The 27,006-nt window shown below is 52.4% G+C and overlaps 1 protein-coding gene across 4 annotated transcripts; it reads right to left on the bottom strand.

Moving 5' to 3' along the window:
* TAT (tyrosine aminotransferase) lies at window positions 1-26,895 on the bottom strand. 4 transcript variants are annotated; one of them, XM_044987167.1, is made up of 13 exons: window positions 26,684-26,895; window positions 25,819-25,941; window positions 14,265-14,489; window positions 13,984-14,088; window positions 12,944-13,011; window positions 12,376-12,534; window positions 11,632-11,770; window positions 10,926-10,978; window positions 10,198-10,350; window positions 8,211-8,339; window positions 7,593-7,676; window positions 1,769-1,867; window positions 1-863 (listed from the first exon to the last, which is right to left on the bottom strand). In XM_044987167.1, the coding sequence occupies exons 3-13, from the start codon at window positions 14,479-14,481 to the stop codon at window positions 720-722; spliced, it is 1,350 nt and encodes a 449-aa protein (XP_044843102.1). In that variant the 5' UTR covers window positions 14,482-14,489; window positions 25,819-25,941; window positions 26,684-26,895; the 3' UTR covers window positions 1-719. The 4 variants fall into 4 exon arrangements, with proteins under 4 accessions (XP_044843102.1, XP_044843103.1, XP_044843100.1 ...); XM_044987168.1 differs by lacking the exons at window positions 25,819-25,941; window positions 26,684-26,895 and adding an exon at window positions 19,171-19,319; XM_044987165.1 differs by lacking the exons at window positions 25,819-25,941; window positions 26,684-26,895 and adding an exon at window positions 18,109-18,529.
* Window positions 26,896-27,006: the final 111 nt, after the last annotated feature.

The following is a 27,006-nucleotide window of genomic DNA, read 5'->3' as shown; positions in this document are numbered from 1 at the left end:
CACATCCAAACATTTTTATTAATAAAAAAGTTACAATAATTTATGCCCTTTGCAACACCAAGGGCTGAGTACACAGAGCTCCTGCTCCTTAGACAACGTAAAGGGGAGACATCAGGTACAGTCAGTGACATTCTGTGGTGTAGACAGAGAAGGGTCCATTATCCCACATGTACTCCAGACTGTCCAGTCTTGCTCCAGCCAGAAAGAGGCTGAGAACTCTGCTCCGACACAGCCCTCTTTCCATGCATGGTTCTGTCAGTGGAAGAGTCCAGCTCAGCATCCAGTGTAACTGCTAGTGAAGGGAATTAGAAGTTGTCATCTTGCATTCAGCCTGGGGTCTCCCAGCTAGTGCCCTGCAACAACAGAGACCCTCAAACCGAGCAGCTAAGTGACAGCTCCCACATGCTACGGCTGCCTGCCTGAGTGGAAGCTGTAGACCCTGTATGAAGGGTGCTGCGGTTCACTGACACAGACCAGAGCATGGGCTCCTGGCGGGTGGTGGGACACTGGGTGCCTGAGGGTTTGTGAGCAGGGTAGAATGATGGCTGCTGGTTCCCATGAGCCCAGGGAACATGCAGAAGCTCTGCAGGGTGGTAGCCTGCTCCAGTTGCATTAGCTGCAATGGGATGTAGGTGCTGACCTGAGGGCAGCCCTGCCCTGCCCACTGCTGCATCATTTACGGAGTGGCTGGGCGGAGGCAGAGTGGAGGGCACTCCTGGCTACTTGTCACATTCCAGGTCCTGGGCCCCCTCACTGCCTTGGTAGTGCCTCTCACAGAACTCCTGGATGCGACTGCAGGCCTCCACCATCAGCTCCTCGGGCACCGTTAGCACCACCCGGAAGAAACTGGGGTACTCAAAGCACTGAAATAAACCATGGGAAAAGGCTGGTTAGTTGGGCAGGGGTGAAACTGGGGTCTCAGACCCCTGCCCTGCCATGTCCCCAGCTGTGTTCAGCGAGCGAACCCAACCCACAGGGACAGGCCTAGCCAGATGGAAGGAGCTATGGGATCTGATCCTGGCCGGTCGGCCGCTCCATCTGTAAAATGCCTTTCACAGCGCAACCCCCCCTGTGGCTGCTGCGTCAGCAAGGAGCTGAGAGACCCTCAGGGGAAGGGGCTGTAAGAAAAGAGCTGGGAGGCCACACACAGCCGCCCCCAGACGGGACCCAGAGAAGAGGCTGGAGGAAGCCAAGGACTCTCAAGGCTCAGTGAGTGGCTAAGGAACCCGGCGGGTGACTGCGGGCAATTGGAGTGGGAAGGGGAGACGTGCAGCGCATCTCCAGCCTTGTCCCTGCACCATGAATGGGGCCTCGGGGTTTGCATGGGGCATCGAACTGAGCCAGTGCAAACTCCGCAGGGAGCTGCTGTTGTGCGAAGCAGAGAGGACACGGGGCTTAGGCACACACGGGCTGCACGGCATAGGGGCAGACTCCGCGATCTTAGAGACAGGATAGCGGCCACCTGGGGCCAGGCTAGGCAAGGAGTGACCATTGCACCACTGCCCAGGGCTTCTGGCGGACCACATGACACCCAGCCCCCTCCCCCGGGCGCCCCACGCTCAGAGCTCCCAGCCCCCTCCCCCGGGCGCCCCACGCTCAGAGCTCCCAGCCCCCTCCCCCGGGCGCCCCACGCTCAGAGCTCCCAGCCCCCTCCCCCGGGCGCCCCACGCTCAGAGCTCCCAGCCCCCTCCCCCGGGCGCCCCACGCTCAGAGCTCCCAGCCCCCCCAGACTCTCTTCGTGTGTGGCTGCTCTGAGGAGAACACTGACCGAGGCCGGCAGGCAGAAGACTGACTGCTCTGAGATCAGCTGCTTGGTGAACTCCACGTCAGTCTCAAACTTGGGGAAATGCTCCATTTCAATTCCAACCTGCAGTGCAGAAATTAGGGATGTCAGAGGCCAAGGCTGGATAGGATTGCACCAGGCACCGCCATGGAGCTCCTCCCTCACAGCACCCACAGAGCATCCCTCCTCCCCACGCCTCCTTCCCGCCCCTCTATAACCCCGTGCCCCCCGCACCCCTCCTCCCCCCAGCAGTCTATACAGTCCCGTGCCCCCCGCACCTCTCCTCCCCCCAGCAGTCTATACAGTCCCGTGCCCCCGCACCTCTCCTCCCCCCAGCAGTCTATACAGTCCCGGGCCCCCCGCACCCCTCCTCCCCCCAGCAGTCTATACAGTCCCGTGCCCCCCGCACCTCTCCTCCCCCGAACAGCATATACAGTCCTGTGCCCCCGCACCCCTCACCCCTCCCCCCCTCCCCACAGCATATACAGCCCCATACCCCCCGCACCCCTCCTCCCCCCGCAGCCTATACAGCCCCATACCCCCCGCACCCCTCCTCCCCTCCCCACAGCATATACAGCCCCGTGCCCCCGCACCCCTCCTCCCCCCGCAGCCTATACAGCCCCATACCCCCCGCACCCCTCCTCCCCTCCCCACAGCATATACAGTCCCGTGCCCCCCGCATCCCTCCTCCCCCCGCAGCCTATACAGCCCCATACCCCCCGCACCCCTCCTCCCCTCCCCCCAGCATATACAGTCCCGTGCCCCCCGCATCCCTCCTCCCCCCGCAGCCTATACAGCCCCATACCCCCCGCACCCCTCCTCCCCTCCCCACAGCATATACAGCCCCATACCCCCCGCACCCCTCCTCCCCTCCCCACAGCATATACAGTCCCGTGCCCCCCACATCCCTCCTCTCCCCGCAGCCTATACAGCCCCACATCCCTCCTCTCCCCGCAGCCTATACAGCCCCATACCCCCCGCACCCCTCCCCACAGCATATACAGCCCCGTGCCCCCCGCACCCCTCCTCCCCTCCCCACAGCCTATACAGCCCCATACCCCCCGCACCCCTCCTCCCCTCCCCACAGCATATACAGCCCCATACCCCCCCGCACCCCTCCCCACAGCATATACAGGCCCATACCCCCCGCACCCCTCCTCCCCTCCCCACAGCATATACAGTCCCGTGCCCCCGCACCTCCCCTCCCCACAGCATATACAGCCCCGTGCCCCCTGCACCCCTCCTCCCCTCCCCACAGCATATACAGTCCCGTGCCCCCCGCACCCCTCCTCCCCTCCCCACAGCATATACAGCCCCGTGCCCCCTGCACCCCTCCTCCCCTCCCCACAGCATATACAGTCCCGTGCCCCCGCACCTCTCCTCCCCACAGCATATACAGCCCCGTGCCCCCCGCACCCCTCCTCCCCTCCCCACAGCATATACAGCCCCGTGCCCCCTGCACCCCTCCTCCCCTCCCCACAGCATATACAGCCCCGTGCCCCCCGCATCCCTCCTCCCCCTGCAGCCTATTCAGCCCCATGCCCCCTGCACCCCTCTTCCCCCCCAAAGACTATACAGTCCCATGCCCCCCGCATCCCTCCTCCCCCCCCCGCAGCCTACACAGCCCGATGCCCCCCGCATCCCTCCTCCCCCCCCCCGCAGCCTACACAGCCCGATGCCCCCCGCATCCCTCCTCCCCCCCCCGCAGCCTACACAGCCCGATGCCCCCCGCATCCCACCTCTCCCCCGCAGCCTATACAGCCTCATGCCCCGCCCCCCCGCATTTTTTTGTTGTGGGATGGCTACTTTTAAATCTGTTATAGAACGTCCAGGGAGAGTGAAGTGTTCTCCTGCTGGCTTTTGTATGTTACTATTCCCCATATTTACTCTAGCGCCACCATCAGAGGACCCAACCACATCAGCCACACCATCAGGGGCCCATTCATCGGCACATCTACTAATGTGATATATGCCATCAGGTGCCAGCAATGCCCCTCTGCCAAACCGGACAGTCTCTACATAAAAGAATAAATGGACACAAATCAGACATCAGGAATGGTAACATACAAAAGCCAGTAGGAGAACACTTCACTCTCCCTGGACATTCTGTAACAGATTTAAAAGTAGCCATACTTGAACAAAAAAATTCAGAAACAGACTTCAAAGAGAAACAACAGAACTCTAAAATTCATTTGCAAATTTAACACCATTAATTTGGGCTTGAATAGGGACTGGGAGTGGCTGGCTCACGACAAAAGCAGCTTTGCCTCTCCTGGAATTGACACCTCCTCATCAATTATTGGGAGTGGACCACATCCACCCTGGCTGAATTGGCCCTGTCAACACTTGTGAGGTAACTTCCTTCTCTTCATGTGTCATTATACAATGCCTGCATCTGTAATTTTCACTCCATGCATCTGAAGAAGTGAGGTTTTTACCCACAAAAGCTTATGCCCAAATAAATCTGTCAGTCTTTAAGGTGCCACCGGACTCCTTCTTGTTTTTGTGGATACAGACTAACACAGCTACCCCCGATACTCCCCACTATTGTTACTGACAAGGTGGGAGGACCTGTCAAGGAAGGAGAGGAAGTACAGAGGGAAGGGGACTCCATTAAAAAGACCATAACCTGTTTTAGAGTTACTGATAGCTCAGAACCACCAGCTCTTCAATGCACATGGATCAATGTGCTGTTAATGCCCAGGAGGGAGCAGTGGTGGGGATCTGTTACAAGCCAGAGAACAGGGTTGAGTCACTTCTTAAATACTTGTCTGTAATATGTGGAAAGAAAAATGGTTGTGATGGAGGACTTCAGTTGAGAAGACATGCTAAAGGTCTCCTGCAGCCAGGAGTAAAACTCCATTAGAGTTTGTAAAACATTTTGATGCTGATTTTCTAACACAAAGGGACTGCAGCCAGCAGAGGTAACTCTATTCTGGACCTTACTGTGATGGATAATGATGGACTGTTCACTGAACTGGAAGTTGGTTGTTACCTATAGACCAGCAATCATGTCCTAATTATATTCATTATGGGCAAAGAGAGGAAGGTTCTGACCAATAATATATATATTTGGTGCTTCAACGGGGCTAATTTCCCAAAGCTGAGGGAAATTATGAATGAAATTTACACAGAAAAATGTGAATGAAAATTTGCAGTTGTTTAAGAAGAGTTTACTAGATGGCAAAAAGCCATGAATTCACAATCAAGAAAGAAGAAAACTTTGGCCAAAAGCCAGCAGCAAAATAAGTCAGCAATCAGAAATAAAAAGACAATATATAACAAATGGGAAAAGGTTAAAATAGATAGCAATTGATATAAATTAGAAGTGATGAAGTACAGAATATTGATAAGGGAAGCTAAAGATATCAAGGGACATTCATGGCTGGCAGGCCTAAGGAGAATAAGGAGGATTTTTTATGGACAAAATAAATTCTAACAATGGTATAAACCCATTATTAGAGGGAGACGGTAAAACTGTTAATAATGATGTAGAAAAGGCAAGGGTATTTAATAGATATGTGTTCTATATTTGGAAATGAGAATGATCATGTACTCGTATTACCTGAGGATAATGAGCTACTTTCCAGTCTACTAGTAACAAAAGAGGATGTTAAACAGCATCTACTAGAGATAAAACATTTTAAGAACAGCAGACCTGGATAACTTGTACCTAAGAGCCCTAAAAGTGCTGGCTGAGCAGATCTTTGGCCTGTTGGTTCATTTTTAATAAATCATGCAGTATTAGGGAAATTCCAGAAGACTGGAAGAGTGTTCATGTTGTGTCAATTTTCAAAAAGGGCAAGTGGGATGACTCAGGCAACTATAGACATCCCACTCAAAATAATGGTAAAGATGATTCAGTTGACAAAGAATAGGAATATAATTAATGCCAGTCAATGAGGTTTTTATGGAAAATACGTCTTGTCAAGCAAACCTGATTTCATTTTATGAGATTAAATGTTTGATTGAAAAAGTAACTGTGTAGCTACTTAGACTTTTGTTAAGTGTTTGATTTAGTACCACATGACACTGATTAAAAAATTAGCAATATCTCTAAAGAATAAGCACACAATAAATGGATTAAGAACTGGCTAACCAACAGAGCTCAAAAAATAGTTGTCCCTGGGGAACGGTCGGTCACTGAGTGTGGGTATTGCTAGTGGGGTTCTGCAAGGATCAGTACTAGACCTGACACTATTCAACATTTTGATCTGGCAGTAAATATAAAGGAATGAGCCATGTGGAAGAGCAGGATGCAGCTCCCCGGATGCTCCCCATCTTCCTCCTATTGCAGAGAGGGCTACAGTGCATCTCAAAAAGACACTGCAAGAAACTTACTGATAACTTCACAGTAAATATAAAGATGACACAAAAGATTAGTGGAGTGGTAAACAATGCTGAGGACAGGGAAGTCATGCAGAGTGATCTGGATTGCTTGGTAAACTGGGCCCATTCAAACAAAAAAGTTTTAATAAAGCCAAATATAAAGAATGCCTAGGAACATGGAATGCACACCATGCCTGCAGAATGGGGGACCATATTCTGGAAAGCAATAACTCTATACAGGATTTAGAGGTGATAATGGACAAACAACTCAACATGAGTTCCCAGTGAGACGCTGCGGCAAAAAGGGCCAATGCACTCCTTGGGTGTATAAATAAGTGGACAGAAAGGAGGTGATTTTATCTCTGTATGCAGCATGGGTGAGACTGATGCTAGAATACCATGAAGCAGTTCTCGGGCCCACCTTTTACAAAGGATACTGAAAAACTGGAGAGGGTGCAGACAAGAGCCATAAAAATGATTCAAGGGCTGGAGAAAGCGTTTTACAGTGAGAGACAAAGAGGTCGGTCCGTTTAGCTTCTCATAAAGAAGATTAAGAGAGATTACTTGTTTACAGTACACCAGTATCTTCACAGGGAGAAAATAACAGGTACTAAAGGGCTCTTGACTCTTCTTGCAGACAAAAGAATAATGAGAATCAGCAGCTGGAAGTTAAAGCCGGACACATTCAAATTAGAAATAAGGCACAATGTTTTTTAACTGTGAGGGCGATCAACCATTGGACCAAACAGCCAAGGGAAGTAGTGATCCTCCATCTCTTAATGTCTTCAACTCCAGACCAGTGTCTTTCTGGACAATTTGCTTTAGCCAGACACAAGTTACTGGGCTCACCAGAGGGGTAGCTGGGTGGAATTCTCTGGGCTGTGCTACCCAGGAGGTCAGACTAAATGACACCGTGGTCCCCCCTGGCCTTACACTCTACGACTCTCTGAAGAATGGGGTCTCACTGTGCTGGGCGCTGCCCAGTAGGGTGACCAGACGTCCTAATAAAATCGAGACTGTCCTGATATTTAGGTGTTTGTCCCGCATCCCAACCGATCTTTGGTCGAGACGCAATTTGTCCCGAGATTTCGTTCTGCCTTATTTTTTTTTTTTGCTCCGCCGGCAGCACTCGCCTTTTCTTTCTCTCTCTCGCTGCTCCACCGGCAGCACTTGACTCTTTTTTTTTTTCCTCTGCCGGCGGACCCTTCCCTGCCCCCCCCCCCCCACCCATGTGTCCAGATATTTTCTCCCTCTCATCTGGTCACCCTACTGCCCTGACACAGTAAGAGACAGGCCCTGACCCAGCTGAGATCAGGGCCCCACTGTGCCGGGCACTGCCCAGAAACAGTAAGAGACAGGCCCTTCCCTGAACAACTCACATTTTAAGCAGACAAGGCAGACACTGGGCAGGGCAACAGGATCCAGCACACACTGAGCAAACAGCAATGCTCTGAAAATGGCACATTAGCGCCTCACTTACCATGAGGTACATGGCCCCGGAGGGCCGGACGGGCTGGAGTCCAGAGACGGCAGACAGGGCAGCGTAGCAAAGGTCAGCATTGGACTGAAAGGCAGAGAGAAGAGAGTTCAGGACGCGGGACATTCCAGGAAGCAGCTCAGCAAACTGGAGACAAATTCTTGGCCAGAACCCAAGACAGGTCCCCCACTGCAAATAAAGGGGCATCTAATGCAAACAGGACAGATGTTAACAGCCTTGAATGGAGTCGAGGTGACTGAGCTGACCTCAGCAAATCAGTGTAGACACCCCTCCACCCCACCCCCAGCATTTCTTCCTACAGCATCTCCTGGCTGGCAGTGCTATGACTGGATTGTCAAGAGTTCCCCACAGCTGGCACTCCTGCCCCTCCTGGCAGTGACCCCTGCTGGGAGAGGTCAGGACTACAGTAACCAGGAGCTCCCCCCACTACCAGCACTCCTGCCCTGCTCCCTCCAGTGCCTCCTGCTGGGAGAGAGTGGGCATGGGAAGACGAGGTCCCTAGCGAGACACCACTGTGATGATTCATAGTCCTGTTTGACCTGCTGATGAATGCTGCTGGTTCCCTCTCACTCTAAATACCTGTCTCTCGGGGGGACATACCTTGAGGAAGCTGAGGGTGTTGTGGTAAAACTCTGGGGGTGTTCGGTGGATGATGTGTTCCAGTGCCCCCTGGACAATTGTGCAGGGTCCCAGGATCCTTTGACTCAAGCTTACAAGGCCATCCCTGATCTGAAACACAGATGACACTCTGACCTCAAAGATCGCACACTCACGAAGGAAAGGAAAATGATCTCACCCTGATGCCAGCATTTCTAGCTGTTCATAGGATCAAACATGCCCACAATTGGACAAGGGGTGTTTTTTCAAACTTTGCAAAGCATTCTGGAGCCAGTCCCATTATCTGGGGTCTATATCGCAGGTGTCTGCAGACTATCTATGAAGGCCCCAGTGTCACTAGCTGTGTTTGAGGGCCAGAACTGGTCCCCAATCCTTAGCTAGGATCCATCCCTTTCACACCACTCTTATGGTACAACGGGGCCAGGAAGCAGCCAGAGTTCACTAGCTGGAGTTTCCTGTTACCAGAGCACATCTGATATGCTAGAGTAGCTCCTAGGCTTCTCTGAAGAAGTCTGGGGCTGAGGCTGGTACACACCCACTCCCCGAATCTCAGAATCCTTTGTGCCTGAGAATCCATTGTCTTTGACTGAACTGCGCACACAAGTGTCAGGGTTTCCCAATCAAATGCACCAACACCAAAGGGCTGGGACTCGCCTGAAGCAAACCTAAGCCAGAGCCTTTGCAAGCCAGTCTCTGTTGTGACGCCGTCTTTGGCTCACTCTGCTCATTTCTATTCTGTTTAATCACCACTGGATACTGCATCTTGGCCAGCTGGGGACAGATGATATCAACACTGCTGTCCTTTGTGAGCGCTCGGGTGCCTCAGGTTTGTGGAAAGCTCCCAGCTCTATGGGGTATCATCAGGCCACAAATCAATGAATGACTAAAGAGTCAAAGCTCAGGCTGCACCATCACCTGCTATCTTGTTCCCACCAATAAGGAGAAACCACATTAGAGCATACAGGGACCACAAGGGGCAGCACGACTTTGTGTTATTCCTGTAGGGGAAACAGGGCCTGCCTGCGAGAGGAAAGCAAAACCCTTCGCCTCCAAAGTGGCTTTTTTTTCCCCCTTGTGCCCAAAGCAGGAATTTATTTAGTTTCAGGTGAAAGCACTGGTGAACACAGGAGATCTAACAGCAGGGATGAGATATGGGCATCAAGTTCAGCTGTGGTTAGAGAAGGGAGAATGGGATGGGCAGAGGTTATTCCCTCTCATATCTGCAGGGCATGCACAAAAGCAGCTCTGGGCCAGATTCATGGTTGCCCTGAGCTTTGGGGCATCATTTCCACCAGTCCCAAGTGTAAGCACAGGGTCGGAGTGGCAATGGCTATGCACTGGGGTTCATGCACAGGGGCAAGGAAGAACTAGGCCCCTGTGGGAGGTCTGGAGCGGGCTTAGCAGATGAAGTGACTCAGAAGCAGACATGCCAAACCTGCGAAAAAAAATCACAGAAATTAGGCTTGTTTTTGGCTTAATTAGCTTGTGAGTTGCTTGTTTGGCTTGTAGTTTGTTGCTTCTTTTTATTGATCAGCTCCTGACAAACAGGGGCAAGGGGGAAGAGAGTCAGGGGTGCTCAGCGGGCCCACCACAGTCCCAGACTGCACGCCAGGGGGATCTAGTCACAGAGTGTTGGGGTTCTTAGGGACTGGCTTGTTTGGGCCTTGTTTTGAAATGGGATTAGCTTGATTTTTGGCTACTGTGAAAGTCAGGGTGCTTATTTACTGCGTGAAAGTTGGCAACTGAAGAGAAGGCAGCACGTGTGCATGAAGCAGCAGGCAGGAACACGAGGGCATGTGCGTGTGAGCCTGCAAAGGAACGTGTGTGAGTGGGAGGAAGAGTGCATGCCTGTGCCTGAGTGAAAGGCAGTGGTGTGTGCACGTGCAGGGGAAGGTGCCTGCTGACTGTGCATGTTTAGTGTGTGGCGCTGTTGCTGGCATCGAGAAGGCCACCAGACAACATTCCTCACCTCATTCCCAAAGATGTCTCTCCGATCATTAACCAGGATCCATCCCATCCTCCAGCCTGGGACCAGCCATCGCTTGGCCAGGCCTCCACAGGACAGGATCGGCACGTTGGTGCTGAGAGTTGCTATGGGCTCATACTTGCACTCTGCAAACACCTGTGAGACAAGAGGATGCATTAGCAGCCACCCTCTCCTTGCCAATTCCCTGTGAGAGACAGGGGAGCTCTGGGAGGGCAGGGGGTTGGCTCATTAATTCACTGGCAGGGATATCAAAGCAGATGAGCAGTGAGACTCTGGCATGAAACAGATGGTGCAGAGAGCAGGTTTGGGGGAGCTGTAGGGCTGCTTCAAGGGGGAATTCATGTGCAGTGCAAAGAGCCAGACCCTGCACATCTGGTCCTAATTAAGGGATGACAGGGGCCCCTGGATGGGAGAGACAAGCACAGAAATGCACACAAGAGTGCGAGGGCTCGCAGCTCTGAGTTTGACCCACCCAGAGGAAAGGAGAGTACCAGACACGAGACGCCCTTCCAGGGGACAGCTGGGCAGACAGGACCAGGGAGCTGCAAGTACAGTACATGGCTGTTCTCAAGGGCAGCAGGACTAATGGCTAAGGCTCTTGTCTGGGGCTAGTTACTCTTAAACCCTGCTACCAAGGGGCAAGTGTATAGTGAGAAGCCAAAGACCCAGGCTCTGGGTGCAGTTTGTGCATGGCAGGGACAGGCACTCACCATGTCTCCATAGATTTCATCAGCTAGGATGGGGACACATTGTCTCGAGGCCACTGGGGGAGAGAAGTAAACACTGAAACTGGCTGCCTTGTTTCCCTACAGGGTGCAGATTCACCCTCATCCTACAGAGGCCAGGCATGGGCTCTCCCCTAGCCCTACAGAACAGACCACAATCCACCCACAGAGGGTCTCCATAGCCCTTGTTTCGGACATGCAAACCAGTGGACAAAGCATTAGAGAATACATTGTTAGGAACAATCCTTCCCAGGGCTAGGCTTGCAGGGCCTATGCCTGCTCTGACCCCAGGCCTGGGACAGACAGCACTGATCCACAAATCATAATGTTGAAGGCTTTCCCAGCATGGATTCTGAGAGGTGGATCAGGAGCACAATCCCCATTATACAGCCAGAGAAGAGCCACACAGTGGGTTAGGGACAGACCCTAGGATCTCTCATCCTGCATCCCTTCCCTGGCCATGCTGATTCTGTGCAGAGTTGTCCCAAAGGCCCTGGGAACAGGGTAAGTCACAGAGTGTGGGGTGAATCCTCCAGGCCCTGGTACTGTTATTTCTGTAGCACCAACACTGCCACATAATAGGTCAGGTCCTGCCATAGAGCTCACCATAATTAGACTGAAACACATAAGCAGAGGATAGGGCAAGGCAGCAAACGACAGCCCTGCCCTGGCTCAGTGCTCAGATACTCACCGGCCAGGATTTTCTGGAGATGGCTCTTGCTAAATACGGAGCCGCAGGGGTTAGAAGGGTTGTTCACAATGAGACAGGCCGTCTTCTCATCCACCAGCGACTCCAAGTGCTTCAAGTCAATTTCCCAGGCTCTCTCAGGCTAGTGAGGAGGAGGAGAGGGGAGGGTGCATGAAGATGAAGAATAAGGCATGGAGAATGGAGTGAGGATCCAGCTGGGGGCTGGGCACCAGGCATGGGGATGAAGTGCAGAAGGGCCGGGCACAGAGTGAGGAGAGGGGCACGGGCTGAGGGACTAGGAGTCCAGGCCCGGAGTGAGACACGAGGGTCCGGCCAGACTAGGGTGACCAGACAGCAAGTGTGAAAAATCGGGACGGGGTGGGAGGTAACAGGAGAAAAAGACCCAAAAATTGGGACCGTCCCTATAAAATCGGGACATCTGGTCACCCTAGGCCAGGTGCAGGATGTGGAGCGTGTGTGGTCAGGTGCAGGGCAAAGACCATGCAGACGTAGCTGTGCTTTGCGCCTAATGAAAGGCACCAGCATTTCTTCCTCCCTGTGAGAAGGCATAACTTACAAAGGGGCCTCGGGGAGCACGGCCACCATGGGAAGCCGAAGGCCCATGAGAAGGGCTGGGCTGATAGGCTCTGGCAGCAGCTTATTTGGCTTTGGCACTTCACGCCTTCCTTCCTTTTCGTATGAGGAGGGAAAGAGATCCCTGGAGCATTCCGCTCCTAACTGCCTTACCAAGAGGTTGTAGAATTTGACCTCAATCCCCATGGAGAGTGCAAGGGTCTTGTAGAGAGAGAAGCCAGGTCTTGGCACCAGGATGTTCTGCCCTGGATTAGCCAGCACTGCTAATGCAAGTTCGATAGCCTGGCTGCAGCCACTCGTCAGGATAACGTCCTGCAGACAGCAAACAAGAATGAGCTCTTTGAATGCAACCAAAGGCTGCTCTGAGAAATTCCAAAGCAGTCACTGACAGCTGAACTGGGAGTAAGGGCTTCTTGGCTAAAAGGGCCTGGAAGAAGCTAAACAGACAGCAGCAACCACTGCTGGCTTCTGGGGAGCTCAAACCCACCAGATCAGAAAGCCAGGAATGGGTGACAGGCAGGCCCCAGGATTGGGGCAGAAAGCCAGATAAGGTCACTTTGGAAATGGATCATATCCAGCCATCTTGCTCCCTCCTTGGATAGAGGAAGGTGTGAGAAAAGCACAGCTGGGGCCCCACCGTGCTGCACTGTCTGGTTTGTTGCTAACACCACGGAGCCCGTTCATTCTCCAGTGAGGACTTTTGCCAGGAAGGGTTAATTACCTGAGCTTCCAGAGGTGCTTCGGGGCAGCTATAATACGCAGCAACCACCTGCCGGCAAGACTGGTACCCTTGGGAGAAAAGGATGGACTATGGAGTGATGGTGGTTTTACCGGATTTCCCCATTCTGTGCAGGAACCACCAGAGGCATGGGGCAGAGACCACACAGAACAAAGAGGGGTCTCCAGAGGAATAAACCCTAGGGCAGGATGGAATTTGTCTGAATTCCGAAGGAAACAAAAGACAAGATCAGTGGGCCCTGACACAAGCACCATGTTCCATCACTGAACCAGCTGCTCTCAGCACCCAGGGCAGGTGAGTGACATCCTGGCTCCAGAGCAGGCCTGGGAAGTGCAAGCTTTACAGCACAGATAGGGGCCTGCTCCAGTGGAAAGTCCCCCTGCCCCAGAATTAATCCCCATGCCCAGTGCCCACAGCCCAAGTTAACTCCGCCAGTAACTGGGTCTACTACCTCCCTGGCCAAGCCAGCATAGTGTGGAAAGTGCGTACTTATATCAAGAACAAAACTGTGTAGGAATGCAGCAATCTTTGCTCTGCTCCAGGGCCCTCACTCTGAGGGATATTCTCAGTATCTATGGGGTCACAACAGGGATGGATTTGGCCTCCCATGGGTCTTGAATGATTGTTTGAAGCAATGGGACTAAAACAGCTAGCCAAAGTGACAAGATATGGAGCAGAACGAGGATGCAACGCCTTCCCCACATCACACTACTGTGAGGATACCTATCTAGGAGGCAGAATTGTGTCTGGCCCAGCCTTTTCCCAGAACAATGGCCACGTAATGACCGGGACAAAGCAGCACAGCTCCTCCATGAGCAAATCAGGCCTCCAACCTGTTCAAATGCCCTGCTGCTCATTGGTGTGCATGGGCATACACAGGACCGGAGGAGTATCAGAGTGAGTCTGTGTCAATCAGAAAGATGTAACAGGACATCTGTCTAGATCCCCTGGCTCAGCCCTGTCCTCCTGTGCACAAGCTGGGCTAGGACACTGCCCTTAGAAGAGGAATCCTGGGGCCTTACCGACTGAAGGAGCGTATCCATTGTAGTTCCCTGAGTCCAGGGCCTCCTTCACAGCCTGGGTGACCTCATCATCAGTGGGGAGGTTTCCAAACACCGTTGGGTCACCTTTTAGGGAATGACAAACAGCAAAATCCTTTTTTCTCATGTCCTTTAATGATGGAGCTGTACACAGCACACCCTCCCTCCCGAATGCTTCAGAGACCCCTCGGCTGCAGCTCAGCTCAGGGGCCCTCAGTACCACATCTCTTCAGCTACCACCCAGTGCATTGCCCAGTACTCACCTAGGGACAAGGATATCATGGGCTTGTTTGGGTTCGGTTCCACTTTCATAGTGTCCACGATGGCTCGGATGGGATTGAAAGTCTTCTTGGACATCTCAGAGGCCCGGACTGCCCATCTAGGCTTCCGGCCTTTCACCTTCCTCAGGGAGGGGCTGTTCCCATTTCTATGTACATGGACATCGCTATTGCCGTTCATTTGGATCAGGTAAGAGTCCATTCTGAGATCTGCCCAAGAGAAAGAGCACTCCCCAGAGTTAGCCATTGTTGTGCACTATTTGTTATGCACCAGCTGTGTGCTCTGCCCCATACAAGATACAAAGGGGAGTGGCTGCTTGAGGGTCCAAAAGTGAGGCCTTTGATGGTCACTGGGCCTTACATATCAATCCCTAATCCCAGGTCCTAGATCAGCAGTGCCAACAGACTGGCTGGAAGGGAGAGGGAGGCAGAGAGAGTGGGGATGGGGAAGGGAGAGAGAGGAAAGAAACAGATGAGGAAAGCCAACCCACATAATAATGAGACTAAGGTGACCACACACAAGTGTGAAAAATCGGGACGGGGATAGGGGATAACAGGTGTCTATATAAGACAAAGCCCCAAATATCAGGACTGTCCCTATTAAATGGGACATCTTGTCACCCTAAATGAGACCCTGCCACAGGAGAACAGGAATAAAGATGCTACTCCACCCCAGCTCCACCCACAGTCCCACAGAAGAGGCAGGTTTCTGTTAAAGCCGCAAGTTGGGAATTTGCAACCTTGTCATTTTTATGGTCATAGACTCCTAGACTTTAAGGTCAGAAGGGCCCATTATGATCATCTAGTCTGACCTCCTGCACAATGCAGGCCACAGAATCCCACCCATCCACTTCTATAACAAACCCCTGGCCTATGTCTGAGTTATTGAAGTCCCCAAATTGCAGTTTGAAGACCTCAAGCTGCAGAGAATCCTCCAGCAAGTGACCCGTGCCCCATGCTGCAGAGGAAGGCGAAAAACCTCCAGGGCCTCTGCCAATCTGCCCTGGAGGAAAATTCCTTCCCGACCCCAAATATGGCGATCAGTTAAACCCTGAGCATGTGGGCAAGACTCACCAGCCAGCACCCAGGAAAGAATTCTCGGTAGTAACTCAGATCCCATCACTGGGCTTCAGAATTAACACACTGCTGAGATGAATGGGGGTCAGTGACGCCTCCCAGAGCTGTTAGGCTGAAGCCCTCCTAGGTGTAAGTCCCTGACCGCAAGGATAGATTTACCCAATTTGTGATTGCCTGTCTGTCTGCAGAAATTCTGAGCACCTGGCAGGGGTGATGCTCAGAAAGGTCCTCCACAACTGAAAGGACAGGCACTTAATGCTGTTAAAATGACAGCTTAGATTCTGCAGAGACGATGTTGGCCCTGCACTGTTCTTCAGGGCAGACCCTGCAGAGAGGAAGGTGTAAAACACACGATTCCCTCCCTGTCACTGAGCAGAGAGATGGCTCACGGGGAGGAGATGAGAATTCCTGAGCAGATAATAATGGGCATAGTGAAGGGTATGCAGCGAAGCTCCTAGAAAAAGGGAGCTGCCATTGGCTAAGGCAGAACGGACTCATTCACCTACACTGTGGCTTGGACCAAGGGTCCCCCCACATATTGCTCACAAGGGGCTCAGGCTACACTCACATACTGTGAGAGGCTGAATTAACTGAGCAGTAAAAGCAGCAAAGAATCCTGTGGCACCTTGTAGACTAACAGACGTTTTGCAGCATGAGCTTTCGTGGGAGAATACCCACTTCTTCTTGCATCCGAAGAAGTGGGTATTCAGACAGATCCAGACTAACACGGCTACCCCTCTGATACTTAACTGAGCAGTGATGTTGTGCTTTCCAGCTACAAAAAGTGTAACCAGAATAGTGACAGGTTCATCCCCCAGTGAGTGTAATCCCAACTGCACAGAACCTCCCCACTGCTGGCATTCCCAGGACATATGAGACATAGGCAGAGCACTGAGATTTCAGCCTAGGGTTGGGAGGTGCCCTCTCCTGATATCAGCCCCCACTTTTTCCCATGTTAGTTTGAGTTTCTTCTTTGAGGTTTGAGCCCTTCTTGCATTTATCAGCTCTGCTGAGGAAAGCCAGTTGGGAGAGAGAAACCATTCAGCAGAGCCCAGTGACAAAGAAACCAACCACAGACTCAACCCAATCCAGAAAAGAAAAGCATTTGGCCTGAGCTTCTGGCTTCCTTACTAGGGCAGCTGGGGTCTGAACACACACCAAGGAGCCTACTTGACCAGTCTCCGGCACAGGAGAACATGCACGCAGCACAGCGACAAGATGGGTCTGAAACAGCCCCACAGCCTAGAACCCTGGGCACGCCCCGTCTGCAGGGGAAACTGGCTGCATGGAAAGAAGAAACTCTGCCTCTGCAGTGACCCAGGCTAGTCTCTCCCGAAGGAAACACCAAGTGCCAGAGCTCAGTACTTTACCTTCTACAGCGCAGTGCCCAGTGTCCGAGTCTGTCCCTTATCCTTGACAAGTTGCCCTGAGAAGAAACTCAAATGCAATTCCCCAGCCCATGAAATAATTTCCAGAACTGGGCGTTGGGCTTGAATCTTTCGGCTATTGGCTGTCAGTGAGGGCTGTACTCCCCCACTCAAACACACCCCTCCCTCCCCACTACAACTGCTCTCACTTCAAACATCTGGTACTCTCCTGCACATTAACTCTTTCTGGGACCGGCAGGCAGAGGGGCATAGTTTGGATTTCTGGATGTCACTGGGTGCTTCCTCTCTGCGCTGCCTACCCCTGTGCACTTAGCTATGGGAGTCCCCAGCGGCCCAGCTACCCCTGACCCAAGCACATTGTAGAGCCACTGCGCCCCAAAGTGAGGGACAACAAAAGCTGCAAGTTTGTCCTTTCCACCCCAAGGCTTTGGGCCCCTCGTTTCTCGATCCCATGGCTCAGAAAGGGCACCAATTGCAGGCATCCTTCAGATACCTATGAGAGGGGCTGTTACTCCTTTGGCAACTGAACAAACAGGCACACATCTCCTCAGCCTTTGTCTGAATGTGCCAGGGCCCTAAGAGTTAAATGGAGTCTCAGTTGTCCCAGTTATTTGTCCCAGGGCCCACACAGCCTGATCTTCTCGGCAGATAATGGAAGGTGATGCAACTTCTCTCCCTCAGTGCGAACAGCTAATGATTCCAAAAGTTCTCTTGGGGTGGGCAGGTGCTGGGATGTCACAGCAAGGTGAAGTGACGCTTCACTGCCCCTTGGGGGGCTACTCTGGGAGGGCAGCATGCACAGGTAAAGGAGGTTTTAATTTTTTAGCCTTACAAAGGCTGCTTCTAGTCCATTGATGCCAACCCTCCCCCATTGAGACTGCCTGTGTCTGGGGCTGACTGAAGATCAAAGAGCTGCTCATGGGCTGCAGGAACCCTGCTAATCTCCCTGCAAACAGACAGGCTGATGACACAATGTCAGGGGTCAGCGGTCAACATGACAGTGCCTGTTGGTATCCACCAGTGTAGGTGGAGAAAGGATGAGCAAGGCCCTGGCTTGGCCTGGTGCTTACATTACCCAGCCACCAACCCTGACAGGCTATTAGCATTAATTCTGCAGCTCTGTCCCAGAGTCAGCTGGAAACAAAATGGTGCACATCAGCCCCCAGGGTGCGTCTCCATGGTGACATGTTGCCCTGTCAGAACGTGGCTATAAACAGGTGACATGATGCTCAGCATAGGCCAGGACAAGCTGCAGCAGCCTTGTAGCAGCTACTGCCCAGGGTTACTCCCAGCTAGCTGACATGGGCGCCCCATTCTGCTGGATGGGGTACAGAAACAGCCTTTGCCTGAAGCAAAGAGCTCACCGTTTTGTCTTCTAACAGAAAAACACATTGTTGTGTGGACCAGGTCCTGGCAGCAAGGGGCCTCCTGGGCACTTAGGGGGCTGGCCAATCTCTTGGGCTTGTCTGGTGGCTGGAGAGTTGTAGAACTTCTAGTGTCTCTACTGCTGAGGCCTGTGGGGCCAGGCCTGCACTATGATCAAGGAAGAGAATAGTGGAAAACAAAGTGGCTCTGCCATTGGGGTGCTGAGACACCTGGTGCTAGGACATCAAGCACTGGAGGGGCAGATGGCAGTGTAGACGGTCCGGTGTGGGGCTCGGCCCTCTCAGGTGCAGCCGGGAGCCAGGCCGCCTCACTATGCAGGGCTAAGTACACAGCTCAGTCTCTAAAGTCCAAGCCCTAGGTCAGGGCGGGCAGCAAACAATAGTTCACTGGCTCAGGCCCTCAGGCAGGGGCTGAGCAAACCAAACAGTATTTAAGGCCCAGGCCCTGGGTCAGAGCGGGGCAACAAGCAGTAGCTCAAGGCTCAGACCCTCAGGCAGGGCTGAGTAAAATAAACAGTACCTTAAGCCAAGCCCTCAGTCAGGGCAGGGCAACAGATAGCAGTTCACCGGCTCAGGCCCTCAGGCAGGGACTGAGCAAACAACCAGTCCGTAAAGCCCAAGCCCTAGGTCAGGGCGGGGCAACAAGGAGCAGTTCAGGGGCTCAGACCCTCAGGCAGGGGCTGAGCAAAACCCACAGCAGTTCAGGGGCTCAGACCCTCAGGCAGGGGCTGAGCAGACAACAATAGTTCAGGGCTCAGGACCTCAAGCAGGAGCTGAGCAAACGCACAACAGGTAAGTCCAGACTTCTATGCCTGAGCGCTGGTGTGAGGGGGAGACTGCCACCCGTGAGTGGGGTGGCAGGGGGAACACAGGCCCACCCGCTCCACTGTGTCCCAGCCCGGGGCCCTACCAGCAGCAGTCAGTCTGCTGCTGTGTCAGTGGGGTCCTGACCGCAACACACCGACATCGGCTCAAAATCTGCGGTAGCCAGACTGGGGTCAGCTACCCCCGGGCTACTTCCCATCTCCCCCTCCATGGTACCTGCTCATCGCTGGTGTCCGCTGTGGGGTCCCACACTATGGGCTCCTCGGCGGGCTGAGGGCTGGCTAGGTCGGGCTGCTCCTCAGGACGCGGGTCGGGGGGACGCTCGGGCAGCTCCTCGGGGTACCGGGCTCGGGGAAGGCTCGGCCAGTCCTCCTCAGGGTACCGGGCTCGGGGAAGACTCAGTCCAGCAGGAGCTCGGTCAGGGGCATCTGTCCTCTCCGGCCGCCGGGCTGCAACTGAGCGCTGGGCCTGGGCCTTTATACTTCCTGTCCCGCCCCTTGACTTCCGGGGGGCGGGGACAGGCGGCAGTGGCTCCGCCCACTGTGGCGGCTGTTCTGGCTCCTCCCTCTCAGGTGCGGCCGGGAGCCAGGCCACCTCACTACAGGCAGGGCCAGGATACTGCACTGGTGTTAAGGGTCAGGTGCAACATCCCAGCTGGGCTACATGTCTCTGAAATAAATGTGTTAGTCTCTAAGGTGCCACAAGTACTCCTGTTCTTTTTGCGGATACAGACTAACATGGCTGCTACTCTGAAACATGTGCTGAAATAGTTGCTGCATCCCTCGTGCCAGCGCTCATCTAAAGATTTCACATGAAAAATGGCCTGTGTCAAAAACAAACATTTCACAAAGAAATTTAGTTTTAACTTGCTTCAAAAACTTGAACTGTCCCCCGCCCACCATCACACTTAAAAAAAAAAAAAAGAAAATGAGAAGTTGGCTTCTACCAGAAACTCCCAAACACAACATTTTCAGAATGTTTGTGAATTCTTTTTTCTGCCTCTCCCAGAGGCCTTTATCTCTTTGAGTTCAGGCAGAGTCAGGGCCAGCTCCAGGCACCAGCGCAGGGAGCAGGTGCTTGGGGCGGCCAAAGGAAAGGGGCGGCATGTCTGGGTCTTCGGCGGCAATTTGGCGGCAGGCCCCTCAGTCCCTCTCAGAGGGAAGGACTGGACACCAAATTGCCGCTGAAGAATGAAGCGGTGCAGCAGAGCTGCCGCCGAAGTGCCGCCCATCACGGCTTTATCATTTTTTCCCCCTTTGCCGCTTGGGGCGGCAAAAAAGCTGGAGCTGGCCCTGGGCAGAGTTGTAAGAGTTAAGTCCTGAGGCCCTCACGTAGACTATTCTGCCTGGCAATAAACACCCTAAACTGACGCAACCCAGAGACTCTACCCGTAATCCTGTGCATGGCAGCGAGGTTCAGAGGAGGGCATGGCAGGATCCTGCCTGCAGCAGGGAAAATATTGGCATGGAGACAACAAATAATCTGTGTTACATAAGGCTGGGGACCTGGCCAGATGGAGTGCAGGGGGCAGTAGGAAGTAGGATCCAGAGGCAGCTGTGGGTTCCTTCAGCCATGGCCTATGGTATCAAGAAGGGAATGGAGGTGTTTAGGCATGCACATTCCTTACCCAGCCTCAGTTCCCTGGAAACTCAGTGCCCCCAGATACAACAGGCATGGCTTTGCAGAAGGTTCCAGAAGAGGGTGACACGGGCATCTTTGATCCCATGAGTGGGAATCTACAGAGGTCCTTGAAGAAGAATTGGGGGGCATGTCTACACTGCCCCGCTATTCGGGCTAAGGGGGTGTGAACAGCAGGGCATGGTCAGGAGTACATTAATGCAAGCTTGGAACCTTTATGTTTGTGACTGCAGCATCCATCGGGGGGTGGGCGGGGGGAGTTACAGTGCAGTGCATGCATACTGCTATTCACACGCCCTTAGTCTGAACTGCGGGGCAGTGTAGACATGCCCTGAATTACACGCAAGGCTGGAGGCCTGCCTAGAGAAGGAGGGAGGAGCATGGGCTGAGAGTGAGATCCAGAGGGAGCAATTCCAGGGTTACCTCTCCATGGCACTTCAGACAGTGCATGAAGAGGCAGGGAGGAAGGGAAGATACACCAGAGACTAGGGGAGGATGGCAGTGGTGGAGTTCTCATGCTACAGGGCACTGGGTAGCCACCCTTCTGTTCCTACCCACGAGGAAGCTGGTAGCTTCAACTAGTCAAGAACTCAACAGTTCACTTGCCAGTCCTGACACATCTCCTTTGGCCCAGGCCTACATCTTGGTTTCACTCTCTCCAGCATCTCCTCCTGGGCTTGTCAACTTATTGCTTTCTTTTTACCCAAGTAGTTAGCCAATATTTGGGATGTTGGAGATTGTTTCTGTTAGGAGGAGAAATTGATGACATGAGTCAAGTATTTCTTTGATGCAATCCTATTTATAGAGGATGTACAAAGTCCTGTTTCCCCAAACACAGTAGGAAAAAACAACAGGAGGCAGCTCTTTGCTCACTATTCTAAGGCCAAGGCTACCCTTCAAAGTTCTCCAGACGTACCAATGTCAGTCAGTGGTGCAAAGAGGTGTGATCTGTGACTGACATCACTACCTTGCCAACAGCTTCTAGCACAGATGCAGCTATATTTACCGGGGGTGGAATTAGGTATACCAGCAGAAGTTTTGCAGGAAAAACTGGGTCCAAAGGAGGAATACTTTGCTGGTATAAAACACAGTACAGCTATATCAGCAAAGCACTCTAGTATACACCAGCACTGAGCCTCTTTCCAGCCAGTACTCTGCCCAAAAAGCTCTCTCTTGTGGCCTTCTCTCAGGGCCACATTACAAGTCACTTCACTTTCTGTCTCCTGGCTTTCTGCCTCTCTTTGGGTGTTTTCTGGCTGCTTCTGGCTCAGTCGTGGACACAGCTGCAACCAAAGGAAATCCTAGCCCATGTTTGTATTCACTCTAGTCTTCGGGCAGTAGCTGGCTACCTTTGTTTTGGCTATCATTATACAACAGGGCATTAATTTGTTTCCTTATTTAGCTGGAATGGAAAGTGGTTATCGCACCCACCAAGGTCAGTGAAATCTGTGACTGCCCACAGATCAAATACATACTCCCTGGAATCCAAACACCCTTCAGTATATCATACTTAACATGTCCCACATCAACTCTTTGTCTTCCCTGTCAGCTTCTCAGCTGCCTCATTCGTCTGCTTACAACCCTATCCTCCCTGCTGCTCAGCTGGCCCCACCCTGTCTGGGAGTCAGCTTTGCTGTCTCCCTCTCTCCCGCCCACCCAGCCAGGCCATGTCCAAAATATTGCTGGTGCTTTCTTAGTGCTGCCAAGTGCCAACATTTATCATTTTATCAGGAGTCTCACGATATTAGGTATTTTTCTTCAAGTCCCAGCTCCTGGGTTTCTGTAGTTACAAGAGAATCTCAGCCTTCATCTAAAAAAAAAAAATTGCTTGCCTTCAGGGCTACAAAGAAAAGTTGGAAATTGTGAACCAGAGGCTCCAACGTGAGCAGACAAATGAAAAGAACCCCACATTTTTAAGGCCACTCTCAATTTTGGGGGCTAGACTCATGATGTCTGAATGATTAGGCTTGTCAATACTGCTTCCTTTATCACATCTCTGAGACCCAGACTTCTCTCAACAGTGTGCTGAGCCCAAACTTCTGCAACAGCCATAATGTGTAACATTGTACCACAGTCCCCAGAAAGATGTCCTGTACAAATAGCACAGTGAACAGACAAACAGCATAATGCAGGCAATCCATTCTCACTTCTCATAAGATTTCACATGCCATGGCAAATCGGGGTATCATCAGAACACAGCCAACACGTCTCATATACAACCACAAACCTTCTTGGCCCAGATCATGAAATCCTAGCATTTCCCCAAAAAGAGCAAAGACCAGGAGGGTGACAACATCACACTTGGTAGTGGAGATATGTACCTGTGAAATCAATGCGAGGAAGACTCAGCTTACAAGCAGTACAAGAATAGTGGCTTATCCAAACTGCAGATTTGGGCTGTGGGTTTCTTAAACAGTTATGAAACAGAGGAGGAGGGACGATTACTATCACTGCAGTACAAATTCCCTTGGAAAACTTCTTCATCCCAAAATTTTATGAAGTAGGTATGGAAGGATTAGAGAAGTGCAGATGGAAAGCTAAGGCTACCTACATTGTACATTTCTTTTAAGTCTCATTTGGCTTTTCCTGTCCCTCTGTTTGTAACTCGGATATACCTGGAAGGGTTTTAACCCCATGTTGCTGACATGCCTGGCCTTGATGTGGTGTCTCTAGAGATGTTCATGGTCTCTCCAGACACTTTTCACAATTTACCATGTACCTGCTTTCTCACGTTCTGATTTCAGCCATGAGAAGATAGTTGTTGTTTATATTACCCCAAGGTTAAGCTCTAGAGAAGGCCACAAAAACCCTTCCAGAGAATGTTTGCCTCTTCAGACTGACAGGGAGACCACACTTAACTTCTGCTGCATTAAAATGAGAGCCCATTGCTTAGAGTTTCTGCCCAGTTTATGCAGCAGCAGCAAGTAGGCCTCGGATAAGCTGCTCAAGGGAATGCAGGTCTGTTGTTTTGGTGGCCACAGAACTTTACACGACCGTGTGTATGGGCCTGGGGGTAGCGGGGCAGATTCAAGTGAGCTATGGGCACTAAGAGTACTGCAACACTTTCGGACTTAACTCCCAGCCCTCCCCGCAGTTTCTCCCAGGAGCTGAAAGCATTTGCTGGTGCAACAGGGGATTTGATTCCAATCCCCTTCCTCCCCAGCTCTTGCACCCAGGGCTGGAGAAGCTGTAGGGTCACCAGCCAAGTAGTGTGCTCAACTCACTGGGACTCTGATGGTGCCCAAGGTGATACCTGTAGTTAGTGAAAGGATCTTGGGGTGGAGGGCAATCAAAAGCCCTGACTGGCTAACAGGGCATGAATCGATGAGTTGTGCTCATTGTTAGAGCTGTTGTGTTTTGTGGACTCTCAAAGCTGCCTAGCAGCAGGAAGTGCTATTGGGAACAACTCCGGTGTCACTGCCCTGTGTGGGGAAAGATCTCTCCTTGCTCTGCCTTAACATCAAAGCAAATATTAGGTAACTGTGTCTCCTGTTTTTGATTTATTACGTAAGTGTTTCATGCTGTTGCACATTCCACACAGAGTAAATAACCAACAGAGCTGGGGATTGGGAGGGAAAGAGAGGTGCAGTGGGATGGAGGTGCTGTGTGTGGTGGAGAGGTGGGAGGTTGTCATATTGCGTTCATTGTTCCTATGATTATTTTTTTACAAGAGACAGTTGGTACACCTTGCTATGACGTTAGGGAATGTCCAAATGAAAGGCTCCTGGCTGCCTTGCATTGGAACCACCACAGGAAGAAGAGACTGGCCATTTCACTCTATTGCCTCCTCTCTGGTTTGCAACACAGGGTGTCCATCCCAGTTACTGCACTAGGTCAGCGCTCTCGCCTAAGGGCAAGGCAGGGCAGGCCAGAGCTGAGCTCCCTCATTGACAAAAGGCACCTAGTGAAGCAGCAACAACAGATGCAACGTGGAAAAGCAGAGTCAGAGAGAATGCCGAAGCAAGAAAAAGAACTAAATTGTTGCCCCTTCCTGGCTGGCCTGCCTTCCCCACCTCAGACCACCTACTGCTTCCCCCTCCCCATCTGGTGCTGTCTCCCCACTTCATTGCCCCCCATGCCCTTCTCCACCCTGCGCTCCCTCCCCACACGCCCTCTCCACCTGGCACTTCCTCCCTACCTCATCACAACTATATCCCAGCTGAGCCTGAACATGAAGGTCTCTACACTTCTCTCCCTGCACCCGAGGCTGGGCAGCATTTCCTTAAGAGTCATGGTCTGGTGAGTTTGCTGGACTTTCCCCGGCAAACCCTGGGCAGATGTGAGGTGTTTGCAAGGTGCCCTTAGACCCGCCTGGGCTGTGGGAGCTAGTCTGTTTTCAAGGCTACTTACTGAAGCACAGTCTATACTGCTGCAGTTGCCTCTAGAAGGCCAAAGGCATGAAATGGCCCCACTGTCTCCATGAATCTCGCATGGGGTGGTATTTTCTGCACCTCCCTGACAATCATTGCCAGTCAGGGCTGCCCAGAGGATTCAGGGGGCCTGGGGTCCCCCGCTGCCAAATTGCCGCCAAAGACCTGGCACTTCGGCAGCGGGGGCCGGGGCAGAAGGACTCCCCGCCGCGTGTCTTTGGGGCACTTCGGCAGCAGATTCTGGAGCAGAAGGACCCCCCGCCGCCAAATTGCTGCCAAAGACCCGGAGTGGAAGAAGCTCCAGGGCCCAGGCCCCGCGAGAGTTTTCCAGGGCCCCCGGAGTGAGTGAAGGACCCCGCTCCAGGGGGCCTGAAAAACTCTCATGGGGGCCCCTGAGGGGCCCTGGGCCTGGGACAAATTGCCCCACTTCCCCCCCTCACCCCCCCGGGCGGCCCTGTTGCCAGCCCCAGCAAAGGAACTGAAGCAATGGACTCTTGTGATAATTGGACCAAGAAATTTACATTAATTGTGAGCTTGACTGTAAAAACTATGTAAAGTTGCTAAGATGTCACAATAATCTATAACAACAACTGTTGATGGGAAAAGGTGCTGAAAAGATCGGATGATATAACTCAACGACTGTGTTAAGCTTGTGCTTGGTAAAAACAGAAGACGTGGAACCAGAAATTAATGAACCAAAATTCATGTGTCAAATATTAGGCCTAATTGGTGGGCAAAATAATGAGGCGATGAGCTATTCTACCGACTATTCCCTTTGTGGGTCCTTAAAGAAAAATTGGGTAGAATAGATGGAGGCTACTAGAGTAAGCTTTGATTTCTTAGCTGCCACACCTACCGTGTCCTGGGACCCTGGACCTTCGTCATCCTGATCCTGAACAATGTCCTGATCAGACAAGCCAGAGAGAGGGCTTCAGATGACTGCTACCCCGACTGGCTCCAGCTGAACCCCAAACACCACCTGAGATGAAACAGGATCAGATTTTAGTCACAGCAACAGCTCCAGCCCACGGCAACTAACTTCTCTTTTCCCCTGAAGGACAGTTATTACCATCTTTCTAAGAGACTGTCAAACAAGGGCTTTCCCTTCTAACAACATTCTCCAGCTTAAAAGGAAGAGAACAAGGCATGTAGTTAAAATGAAAGCCTTACTTAATACTTTACATTTCAAATGCTTTAACTTTTTTCCTTCTCTGTATTGTTAACAATTAAAAGAATTTTAATGCTATGTTTACTATGCTACTAAGCAGGCTGAGGGTTCTGTATACCAAAACCTAGACCTTGTTTAACACTGTTTAATGCTAGACAGTGACTGAGTTATGCCCATACCTCCCATCTAAAGTACTGCAACAGGGCCACCGAGTTTAAAGCCAGCCACCGTCCTGTCTGCAGCAGCACTCACCAGAGGAATATTCAAGGGGTTTGTCTATACAGCAAAAAAACCCCAACCCACAGCAGTGAGCCTCAGAATCTGGGTCTACAGAGATGGGCTTGCAGGGCTCATCCCATGGCATTAAAAATAGCCCGGTGGCCACTGTAGCTCAGGCGGGGCATTGTCAGTGTCTGAGTTGGGACGTCTCTAGCCAGCTCTTGTTTGTGCTGCTGTGCAGGAACCCGGAGTGTGTGGCAGGCTGAAGGGTGAGTCCCTGGTGGAGGGTTTTGCTGTGTAGACGTAGCCAGGGGGTCTGGCTACAGGCTCACACCTCGGGGCAGAGGCGGTGGGTGTGCCGAGCTCTGCAGGTTTCTCCCTCGGCTGCTGTGTGACACCCCTGGGACCCCAAGCCTGGGGACGAGCATCCTCTAGTGGGGCTCGAACCCCTGTCACGGCCAGAGGCGCTTGGGTGGGTCCGCGACTGGCCAGTGTGGAGAGCAGACTTCGGCCACCACAAATACCGACCGCCAGCCTCCGCCTCAGGCCCCACCGGGGTCCCTCTGTCCAGGCCACCCCCTCGGCCCGGCCAGGTGAGCCCCGCCCGGCCAGGTGAGCGCCCCGCCCCGTGAGGTGAGCGCCCCGCCCGGCCCCGCG

Source organism: Mauremys mutica, chromosome 14 (genome assembly GCF_020497125.1).
Source record: "Mauremys mutica isolate MM-2020 ecotype Southern chromosome 14, ASM2049712v1, whole genome shotgun sequence".
Lineage (NCBI taxonomy): Eukaryota > Metazoa > Chordata > Testudines > Geoemydidae > Mauremys > Mauremys mutica.
Note: the sequence above shows the minus strand (reverse complement) of the source record. Positions and strands in the feature narration are given on the sequence as shown.